The sequence below is a fragment of the Pelophylax lessonae genome (genome assembly GCF_965119305.1).
Source record: "Pelophylax lessonae genome assembly, chromosome: 7".
NCBI lineage: Eukaryota > Metazoa > Chordata > Amphibia > Anura > Ranidae > Pelophylax > Pelophylax lessonae.
The window spans coordinates 118,101,995-118,114,238 of NC_138774.1; the positions used below are offsets into that span (position 1 = coordinate 118,101,995).

Here is a 12,244-nt window from a genome sequence, read left to right on the forward strand (position 1 = left end):
TCATTATCATTTAGCACTACACATTTTTTATAATATCTTTATGAACTTTTTCTATAGGTTTGTGTGAGCCGCTTGTTTTTTATTTATTTACATAATTTTGATTCACCATTTTATTCATTTCAACAGTAAGCGCAGTATTGTCTCCGTTTATGTAATTAAGATATATCACCCATGTGTACTATGAGAGCAAAATTTCACATTTTATGTGAATGTTTTAATAATTTTGTAATAAACCTTGATGTTTTATATTATTGACATACGGCAATTTCTTTCATTCTGGTACCAGTAAAGTCCTATCAAACCTTTTTTCTTTTTTTTTTCTGCAGAGAATACAGTCTGAGAACATTACATTTTACATATTCAAAATGTAGAGAATATAGTCTGAGAACATTACATTTTGCTCCATTTGCACAGAAAGAATTTACATGCAATTTCTTTGGATAAACAGCTATATTCACTCTATGTTCCTACAATTCTTGATTTTAAAAAAAAACCTTAAAATTTTTTTTAAAAAAAGTGACACACCTATGTAAAATATAGTAAATTGTCAAGTTTTGCACCTTTTATTAATTTTAAGTTTAGTCTCAGTACTACTGATCTCTATTACCCAATTTCAGCCATCTCCTGTCTATATGTGCTCTCTCTCTGGCTTTGGCTGCCCTATGCTCTGAACTGGTCTCCTGATTGTAAAAACATTACATGACAGGGTAAAACTACAGAGTTGGCACACAGCTTTCACCCCATTACAGAAGTTTCCTGAACAAAGACCTTTATGCAGGATCACTGTTTATGTTAATAAAAAAACTGCGCATTTTAAAAACTTTTAAACAACTTTTGCATTTACGTGAATATGCTAACATGTATGTGAGATTTTAGTGGTTGGGTTTAGATTTACTTCCCCTTTAGTCAGACTCAGTTTGGAGTATTCTAAATTATACTACAACCTAGCAACACGGACAACAGTCCAATAATATGATCATAATACCACAATTAGTTCAATAAAAACCCAATTTTAAGTGTCAAACACAGGTCCTTATGATACCAAATTAAACAAATGCAACAAAACTGAATATACAATAAAAAGTGAGATATCATGTTCATTTTACAAATCTATTTGCATGATTCCACCTAATATTATATACTGTCAATAACTAGATAAATCCATGCTGTATAAAATTATTCAGTTTTGTTTTATAATTCTTCATTTTATTGTTGATTCTTGATTTATTTAATGTTATTCTTTGTGGAAACGTATTCTAATAAACCCATCTACTGTTTTATAACACTGTAATCCTTATTATTAGGTTGCACTTTAGATTTAAATGACACGGGTGATGTAAATGTGCAGGAGGATTATTACAATCTCTTTGGGGTGCTGCTGAATTCATTTTGTGTTTAAGTGTTTTTATAATAATTTTAAACTGTGAATAAAGGCTAATAAACCACAGAGTAATGCCTCATACACACGCAACGATTATCGGCCGACCGACCGTCCGACTTTTGTCCAGAGTGGTGTTTTGTTGGTTGGAATGTGCCTAGACTGCACACAAATTTTCTCGGCCAACAAAAATCTACTTCAGAAGTGATGTCATGTGCTGGTTTACTTTCCGTGTGTTTTTTCTTCTTTGAGCATGCCCAGTCTTGCTCATCAGATTTTTGTCTGCCAAAATCTGTACTGACTGACAGAAAATCGGCCGTTGTGTTGACGGCCAACAAAAATTTTATAGCTTGCACACCAGATTTTTTTCGGCTGAAAAGTCGGAGTCGGTTGTCGGAAGCATCATACTAACAAGCCGAAAATCAGCCGATTGGACGTTGGCCAAAAATTCACTGCCAATTATCGACGCGTGTGTACGGGGCTTAAGGGATGGTTGCAATCTGTCTCCAATTGGGGGAGATAGGGAAGAGAGAGAAAATCCCTCCAAAGTGAGGAAATCTCGATGTGACACCAGAACTAATATCCCCATTGGAATATTTCCTCTCTATTAGTGTTATGAAATCAACCCAAAATTTGGAATTTTCTTTTACTTTCACTTTATTTTCACTTTTGATGATAACTGACATATAGGACAAATAGAGAGGGTGAATTTCCTTAACGAGAGCACAGACAGCAAAAAAAAACTGATGTGCTAGTCTCTCTCCACTTTATCCAAAACTAAAAAAAAAAAAAAAAAAAGTTTTGCATTTAGTTACACTATAAGTGACTGTGATTGATTTTTTTTTTTTTTACATTTCAGCTTCATGTGTATTTATGGTGGAGTAGTGCAATCACTTTTATGAAAACTTACCGCTGGATTTATGATATTCTGATTGTTTGTCATTGAGCATAACAAACAATTGTTCTTGCAAAATGCTTTGAGACCAGGAAGTCTTGCAATGGCTTCAGGTACAGGAGTAAAAAAAAAGGCATATTGCACATTAAAGAGAACAATCCAGAACTGCCGTTACATGTAAGGCAGGATGATTATAATGAGGTGTTAGTTGATTTTTTTTTTTTTGGACCATTATATGATTCTTAGCTGGTGATAAAGTTCTAAAAAGTGCTTTGTAGGAGCCCAGTAAGCTGGTGCTCATTTAGCCAGATATAGCTAAAATAGCTATAATATTTAAGCAACAGATGATATCGTATTTTACTTTTATCAAATTACAAATAACCCTGCGGAAATAAGTTGGTTAACAAGCTGAAAAATGTAGCATAGCAAATATACAGTATAACAGGACAAGGGTATTTTAAAGTTGCAAGAATGCAGCTTCTTCCTTAAGACTACTTTCTCCTCATGGGGGATTTAGCTTTATCTACGTGATATCTAAGATGAAATTGGCCTGGGAAGTCAACATCAGGCTTATGCAAATTTTCAGTGTGCAAATATTAAAATTGTGCAAGCTTACCAATAAATGGTTTACATTTTTCACCTTATTTAGCATTATTTGGTTTGTCTGAGACTGACTTTTAGAGCTAAGGCTGGCTTTACACCTGTAGAACTTTGTTGAATGAGAAACTATAAAAACTGCTTGTCCCACCTTTTGATGGTGCCTTCATGGGTTAAATTATTTTGAATTACTTTGTTTGAGTACCATGTCAAAGTCTCGATTTTTGTAGAATGAACGTTCAACTTCTGGATGAAGTTTGACGAGTGCATGGGAATAAGGTCAGTTACGATTTTTCTCGACCGTGCGCGAATTTAGCAATTACAAGTCCGTTCCCATTTAGATTCGAAAAACATTTTCAATCCTTGTCCTTCAATTTTCTTGGGCTTGCTCAGGCCGAAACCAATAGGTAATTCGTCCCCTTTAAAGCTGAACTCCATCATTTGACATAATTCCTTGCCAGCTTGATCCAAACAAACTATGTCCCTCACTAGCATGTGAGCCCATTGGATGTGCAGTTTAAACTGTATGTAGCTGCAGCTACATACAGCATACTGCACTCTGTTCCAGGCTTGAGCCGAGACTTCCGGTCTCATACCCAGTACACAGTAGAATCTATCACAGCGGCGCTCATCCATTCAGAGTAAGCTATGTGATTTTATCTATGAATACAAAGCTTCCTCTGATTGGCTGAGTCAGAGGTTGTGACATCAGTCTGCTCCTCTGTGACTGACTCTACTCTGTGATAGACTCTACTATGTACTGGGTAAGAGATTTTATCAATGAATACAAAGCTTCCTCTGACTGGCTGAGTCAGAGGTTGTGACATAAGCCCGCTTCTCTGACTCAGCCAATCAGAGGAAGCTTTGTAATCATTGATAGAATACATTACTTACATTGAATGGCTGAGTGCTGCTGGGATAGACTCTGCTGTATTCCGGGTTTGAGACTGGAAGTCTCAGCTCGAACCCAGAACACAGTGAAGTATACTGTATGTAGCCACAGCTTCACATAGTTTATACCGCACTTCTAGCTGCCTCACATGATAGTAAGTGACATAGTGCGTTTGGGCCAACCTGGCCCAAATGAACTGTGTGAAGTATCTCAAAAGATGGAGTTGAGCTTTAACTCTTAGATAACTAAAGGAACGTTCTAAAAACAATTTACTAATTAAATTCTACAGGTGTAAAGCCAGCTTAAGAGTCAGGTGAGAGGTCATCCAAAGTCTGACACTTGCAACCTTGACAACTGTCTGACCTAAAATTGAGAACGGTTTCTTTTTTTTTGTAGGTTGTGCAGTTGACAGGGCAGCTATCAGACTTCACGTGATCTCTTACTTCTGATGCTTGGCTCAAAAGTCAACCCCATTAAACAAAACTAAAGAAGAGCTTAAAATATAAATCTTTAATGGTTAAGCCTATATAATCATTTATATAGTCAATTGATTGAAAATCAGGGTCCACCACACTGCCCATTTTTTAAATGGTGGCCCCTCAAACTCAGCTACAGAAAAATTAGGAACGTTTGCTAGTGCAATCTAAATATATCCGAAGGGGGTTTCCTCTTTCCTAGAAAAACGCTTTTGGTCCAGCAGCAAGAGTATGATATAATAGTTTTCTAAAACTGATTTTTTGAAACTGGGGAAAGGAAAATCTGTACAAAATTGAAGTTATACAGATTCACAGCAGAGGGATTACCGCATGCAGGAATGCTGGAACGCAGGAAACTTTGATTCATAGAGAACAGGAACATATGCTGCTACGTGTTTGGCACTGCTCAAAGATATATTTGATAGAGAGCTGTGAGCAGCAGAAAACACAGAAAGTCTATGTGCGCCTGTTTTCTGTGAATCAATAAAGACATTTTCTAAATTCTAGTTGTGTAGTAATCCTTTTGTTGTGAATCAGTATGATATACTGGTTCAAATGGACTGGGCCAGCACCTGTATACTGCAGAGGATTGTAGGCAAATCTAACTAGAGCAGTATAAGCATTTCTACAGAATTCATGAAAGGTGAAACCTGATTGGTTTGCTATGAGTTACAACTTCAATGTTGTGTTCTTTTTTTTTTTATTTTTTTTTTTTATATTAAGTTATTTTTTTTATAAATCTACCCTACTGTGCATCTGAGAACTTTTCCCGCAGGCTCTTTCACACGGGCAGCCAGGAAGGTGGGGGGAACCATTTTCTTAAATTCTAACATTGACAGGCCTGTGCACATGCCGTGTCCATGGCATTTTTCAACTCAGGCTGCAGATTTCAACTGGAAGCAATCTTTGTCAAACCCACCCATTGAGATCAACGGGGCTGCACCACAACCACAGGCTTGCAGTTTCTGCACAGTCCTGTTCAATTATTTAAAAAAAAGCATCAGGTGGTGGTAGTAGCATTTCCTGAACACCTTTTAGACACCTTTATACTGCCCTTTGCAAAGCGATCCACTGCAGACCTTACTGTCTGACTGAAGGAACCGTACCACTGCAGGAATTTCTCAGCATGCACAGCTGACTTCTAATGAGTTCTGACTAGTCACATCTTTTTATTGCAGTAACTCTTGCTTTGATCTGCCATACACAAGAAAACAGTTGAAATGTAACACTAAAAATTGTGTGTTATGTAACAATAACTGTACGCTGTACATAACCTAGTCATAATTCATAGAAGGTTTCTAGTTTTCCTTTTGATGTTCTTTCTGATTTCTTAAAAAAATCAGGTTTTCATGTTATTATTCACCATAAAAGAACCCACTCTCTGTTTATGTTCCTTAGGTCAGAGATGGAACTTACAAACAACAGATCCAAAACTGAAAATAACATTAATAGGTCCCCTGTATGTAATGTGATCTTACATTTCTTAATAAAACCTAATCTACCTAAGATGTTACACATTATAATAAAGCAGATATAACTCATTTAAATTGTTTGCGAAACACCTGTCTTCAGGGAATTCTTTGCACTGTTGGTCCATTTTAACAGACCTTAAAGTGACTTGGTCCCTAAACTGAATGTTTTATTTCAAACTGTACCTATAAAGAAAAAGAGAAATATTTACCTCACCAGTGTTGACAAAAGTCACTGTGATCAAGAGGATCCGGTCTGTGCAGAAACCAACACTTCCTGGAGTGTTGTTCTCCTGTGTCCCCTGCAGTGCTCAGTGGTTCCTCCCACTGACCTCTACATCACGATGGTGTCCTGTAATAACACTGGGCTTGAAGAAGGAACTATTGACTACTGCAGGGACACAAAGTTTGACATTCCTAGAAGTGTTGATTTCTTCATAGATGTCAGCCAGTGAGTCTTCCTGATCAGAACGTTTAGAGCAGTGGGTGGTAGGAAAGGCAAGCATTTACAATTTTATTTCTAGGTACAGCTTTAATTAAGAAAAAACAAACTGTTTAATGACGTTGCTTTAAACCCATTTGTTGCTTTCAAAAAGTAGCACAGCCAACCATCCAGTTACCACGTATCAATTATTCAGGAAATAAGATTGCATAAATGTTATATCGGCCCCCTGCTAAACCATGTCTCTGACTAATTGGAAATTGATCAATTGAAGATTTTTCAGTCATACAATATTTAAAATGGGAACTTATGCGCTACAACAAAAGCAAATATGGAACATAGTTTTGATGAATTGTTCTGGATAACGCCATACAGCAAACTGGATTCTGCATTTCTTTGATAATCAGGTCTACTAATTGACTATCAATTGCTCTTCAATCTTTTGAACTAAGTCACACAACTAACTCCCATGTACAGTTTAATTACAATAATTAATGCAAAGGCATTTGCAAAGGCAACTGATAAACATCTTCGGCTTCAAATGTATACGAAGCTTAAATCATTTGGAATAGGTCATTGCCTAATTGTATCTCCAGTTTTAGGTTTATTGTACAGTTCTAGTAGTAGACAGACTATGAAATCTACTACCGCCATTTCTCTACATTCCCTATATAATCAGCAGTTGAGTTATCCATATCCAGTTTGTGATTTGCATGTTTTGCTCGCAAGATTTTCCGTTGTTCCTGGCGCTTCCGTCTTGCTTCCTGGTGTTCTTTTTGTCTCATAAATTGATATCTTTGTAAGAAAAGGTCTTTTGCATATTCATATAACTCCATGTCTAGAAAATTCAATGTTTCTATACGTTTCTGTGTCAGGTCGTCTATTTCCACACTTGACGCCCTCGTGCTGTTGAACTGAGTGAAAGGAGAGATGAAGTTCATGTTGAAAGTCTTTTCGAAAAGATATTGGGTCTTCCTCTGGAATTCCGTCAGACCAAAAAAAGCCATGCGCTTGAGGTTTTCCTTGGCGCTGTCAAGAAGAACCTTGTTTCGCTGCTCCTCTGCCATCACAGATAGGTTATAGCATCCTACCAAGCTCAAATCAGCCAACATACGAACTTGTCTGTTATTGGCTAAATTATAGGGGCAATCCATAAACTCCTTCAAGGAACAGCCTGACCAATCATCTCCAGTGTAACAGCTAGGCAACTCATCTGAGGTTGGGGATCTTCCATCACATACATGGAGAGAAGCCTTCCAGGTCGCTCCTCTCTGGACATGTCTCCATTCACTTAGATATCGAGAAACAGGATCACGGAGGATGGTTATGTAGTAGAAGTTCCTGTAAAACATAAAGAAACGAATACTTAATTTGGATACCTGAGATAAGTGCTATCTTTGATAAATAATGATCATCATCAACACAGTCAGGGCAAATATACAAACAAAGTTACAGTTAAAGGAGGTAAATTGAAGTTTCCTATGGGATCTAGGAGTGTACTAGAAAGATTTATTCACTAGATTTGCAAAACTGAAAAGTTTAACGCCTTGGCAAGGGTGGACTGGTAAAACACAGTTATTTATTTCTGGATGTACAACTGATATTTGAGCAGGTACTCTTTGACTACATCTTCATTTTCGTTTTCAATTCTGACTGGAGTGTGGCCTTGGATTGTATTGGCTAGATCTGATTTTTGAAAAAATGTAAAAAAATTCACATTTACCATATTTTCAGCCACAGACAGGCTTTCAGAATCCTCATCCCCTAGCTCTTATAATTGGTGCACTCACTGTCCCAGAAGTCTGCACAGAACTTAAAGTCAAACCACTTATAGACTAATATGTGATGCTTCTCCTGCAGTACGGGTGCTTCCCATTTACGTTTATGTGATCAGGTTTTAGATAATTAGTGAATGTGTCCTTTAAACATCTATACAAAGAAGCAAATAAGAAAGTGAAATAATGTTTGTCTATCTAAATAGTCAAACTATATTCAACTCATTTTTTACTTTATGGCACATGGCCATTGTAAAGTTGGAAGCTTTCAAGATTGTACCATTGGGTACTGCAGATAACTATTTATTAATGATCACGCCTTGGGTACATTTTGTATTACACTGCACAGTAACCAGAGCATTATTAAACTAAAATGAAAGAAAACTGGCATCTATAATGACTTTAAAGTGTTTATTTACATCTGCTCAGATAAGTCAAGCACCAGGTCTTCAATGCCCAAAAGTGATCACTGTTGTTGCCTAACTTCTGAAAATCTCCTACTGACAGCAGCCATCATGGACCTTGGAGCAGACAGCCTTTCTAGGTCGCTCTCCACTGCCATATTGATTTAAAACATTATTAAGAACTGTTAGATTCTTACTTTAGTTCTCCGTACTACTTGGAATGTTGTAGGCCCTGAAACTAAACACACATCGAGGTTGACTTTGTGAAGGGAAATCGATTGTTTACTTTGCAAACTTTGCAGAGCTTAGTGAATGAGGTGAAGCTCTGCTGACTTCCATCATTCAATCACGTGCAAGAAAAAATACTTTGACATTTTTTTGTTTCATTGCACATGAATAAGTATTCTTTGGAGAAAATCTCCTTGCAAGGTGCAATTTCCATTGCAAAGTGAACAGCCTATAGTAAATCAGGCCAATGGCAAACGGCACTCCATCAAGCCTACAAACACACCAAGTGCTCAGCGCTTTGGGAACAAACGATCAAGATTACCCTCCGTTGGCACTTAAGGCCCTCCAAACTGGCTACATTCTACAAATCCTCCTCCCCACTTTGCTGGAGACAATGCGGCCACACAGGTGACATATTCCATATCCTTTGGGACTGCCCACTCCTACGCCGCTACTGTCTTGATATATTTGACAGACTAGGGGAAATCACAAACATTACCATAGCACCCTCCCCAGCCCTAGCCCTGTTGAATCTCACGATAGAGAAATAATCACCCAACTCTAGGCATATCATTACCCATGTGCTCTTGGCGGCCAGGTTGACTATCGCCAGAAACTGGAAAGGTTTACATCCCCCTTCTGTTCAAGATGTCTTGGACCTGGTTCATACCCATAGTACATATGAGTTGATGTTTGCCTCCAGTAGAGGGAATTACCAAAAGTCCCTCTCCTTGTGGCAACCGTGGCTAGGATGGTACTGCTCACTTACTAAGCCTGCTCTTTCTTCCTTGCAATGTGTATAGCCCTTGTGGGTTGGCTATTGACAAGTCATAATCTCCATATGATGAACCCATGTTTATATATGGCAATCTCGCTTGTTACAGTTTAATGCTCTTTGTACCTGTTGAAGTTGTTGTATTTCACTGCTTGGAACAATGTGTATGTTATGTTCGATTTCTCCTTTTTCTTTGTTGTATTGAAAAAATTCAATACAAACCATTGAAAGTAAATCAACCCCACAATCTCTTATTCAAATAATTTTTAGAACCTTAGGCCTGAAGTAATCATATCCCCCTTCTTTCCTGCTTTGTCAGGTCTAAAAGAACATACATACAAACATACATACATAAGTACCTGATGGCTAATAGGCTTAACTCGCAGGCTCTAGAACTGTACATCATATATCATATTTAAATCATATTATACCTGCAATATATCTTATAATAAGCTTTATAGAATGTAGCTTTGTGTATAAGCCTAATGTACCGGAATTCACTGACCATATTTATTCTGCTCATGTCTTGAAAGCACTTACTTACAACCAATGTGTTTATACATGCCTATAACAATAATTAGCAATGTTCTAGTTTATGTCCATTCATCCTTTGAGCAAAATTCTGCATACAGCTGAGCTTACTCTGCAGACAGCACAATGAATAATAAATAGTGGCAGCCAGACACGTTGGCTAAACACAGCAGAATTCTTGTCTCATAATCCAGTTTTTTATAGAGAAGTGCACCGATATATAAAACTAAATTAAAATTCATATTCCCTATTATTCTTTCATCTCATATTGTTATACATGCAAGCAAGTCTAGATGTAATCAGCTGTATGCAGCTATCTTCAGAATATGTATATTTTTTGATCAAAATGTAGCAAAATGAAATTATGTTTATGATAATGCAGTATGAGGAGCCTAGTGTGAATTTAATCCAGCAAGAGCTAATACTCGGATATGACATTTTTATACAAAAACCAAAATGTGTACTTCCTAACTTTTACCACTAGATGTCCCCAGTCCACTCTGAATTAAATTTTAATTTACAATCTGTTCACCTATGCAGTACAATATTGAGTGGCTCTTTGTGCAGGATAAGCACATTCAGTTTTTATTAGAAATGCTAGATAGGTTTAGTGAGATATAACTGGAACACCACACCATGCAATGTCTAACAGCATTAGTGAGACTCCTTGCATCATTAATCTTTAACAATGAGGCCCTGCCCAAAACCATCCAACCTTCACACGCCATAAAAAGGCATTATCTATTGCAAGGGTTTGCCTGGATGTATAAATTGCAGACTGCTGACAAAACACATATAGCTTTAATTGCAGCATCATCGGGATCAGCTAAAATTTCATGCCAAATAGTTTCCTGATTCGCTCATTTGCATTGATGGTGGTTCGGGTTACTTGAAATAACTCTAAAATGCTGCTGTGCAATTTTTTATTTATTTACTTATATAGCACTAACAAATTCTACAGCACCTAACCGAGTACACAGAAACAGTTATGTTAGCCTTGCCACTATCATCCAGGGCCGTCTTACCGCATGGGCACGCTGGGCAGTTGCCCGGAGGCCCCACTTGCCCAGGGGGCCCTACCTGCCCAATGACCCAGCCCAAGATAAGCATTAGTCCCGACTACCGTGTGCATCCCACAGCCAAACTTAGCAGGTGGCACGTGCCTGTCTGCCCTCCGCTGCTTTTAGGCATCTTGGGCCATGGAGGGGGAGCCCACAACTGCAGAAATGCCTGTCCGCCTCCACGGGAACAGGCACACACAGGACAACCATGTCTGACTCCCATCCATGTGTGTGTTCATCTTATCGATAATTTGCATTTTTATTCTCGTGGGTGATTGTGTAAGCAGGCCCCCAGTGCCCAGCATTGCTCGGGGGCCTATAATGCTCTTAAGCTGGAACTGCTATCATCCACTGTCATACAGACGCACACAATCTCCAAACCGGGCACCAACAAAGCAGTGTATTCTGTTTTGTGACAGTGCCCCAAAGGAAATCCACACAATCGCGGGAAGTCCATGAAACAGGGGTACTTGGTGAAAACTGAACCCCATATCCCAGCACTGAAAGGAAACAATGCTTGTCACTAAACTGTCTATTAATATGATCTATTATTGGTTTAAAGAAGGGGTCTCAAACTGGCGGCCCTCCAGCTGTTGTGGAACTACAAGTCCCATCACGCCTCTGCCTATGGGAGTCATGCTTGTAACTGTCAGCCTTGCAATGCCTCATGGGAATTGTAGTTCTGCAACAACTGGAGGGCCACCAGTTTAAGACCCCTTATTTAAAGGGTCAGTCCACCCAAGACTGATTCAGAAGAGAAATCTGGCATTTACTTGGAGTTTTTGTAGGTGAGATCTCTGCATTTCAGTTCCTGGGTTTGCACACCCGTGGTGGCTATTATAAAGGACCCCACTCTTCCTGTAGCTCGTTTCATTTTTTGTTATAAATAATGAATAGGAATGAGATGGGGTAAGCAAAGGTGTGCAGGAATGCCCCAATGCTGCTAGTATCTAAGACAGTGTTTCTCAACTCCGGTCCTCGGGGCCCACTAACAGGCCAGGTTTGCAAGAAAACTGAAATACATCCCAGGTGATATCATTTGCTGCTCAGTGATTGCAGTATTCTAGTCTGCATCTCCCCAACATAATACTCAAAATCTGGCCTGTTAGTGTGCCCTGAGGACAGGAGTTGAGAAACACTGATCTAAGACACCTACAGTATGTTCCACAATAAATCAAAATATAATTTTATTTTGCTCTTATTTAAAGCGGTATTAAACCTAAACCCAAAAAGGTAATGTATTGCTTCTTATTAATCCTTAGATGTGGTGGCTGCATTCATTTTTTTTTTCTTCAGATTTTTTTCCTTCTGTGTTTATCTG

At 38.2% G+C, this 12,244-nt stretch overlaps 1 protein-coding gene across 1 annotated transcript in view; it reads right to left on the reverse strand.

Moving 5' to 3' along the window:
• Window positions 1–6,315: 6,315 nt before the first annotated feature.
• HS6ST2 (heparan sulfate 6-O-sulfotransferase 2) overlaps window positions 6,316–12,244 on the reverse strand; it is a 516,965-nt gene continuing 511,036 nt past the window's right edge. The window contains exon 2 of the mRNA XM_082264445.1: window positions 6,316–7,490. Coding sequence (XP_082120571.1) covers window positions 6,794–7,490 — 697 coding nt within the window. The 3' untranslated portion in view covers window positions 6,316–6,793. The remainder of the gene's footprint in view (window positions 7,491–12,244) is intronic.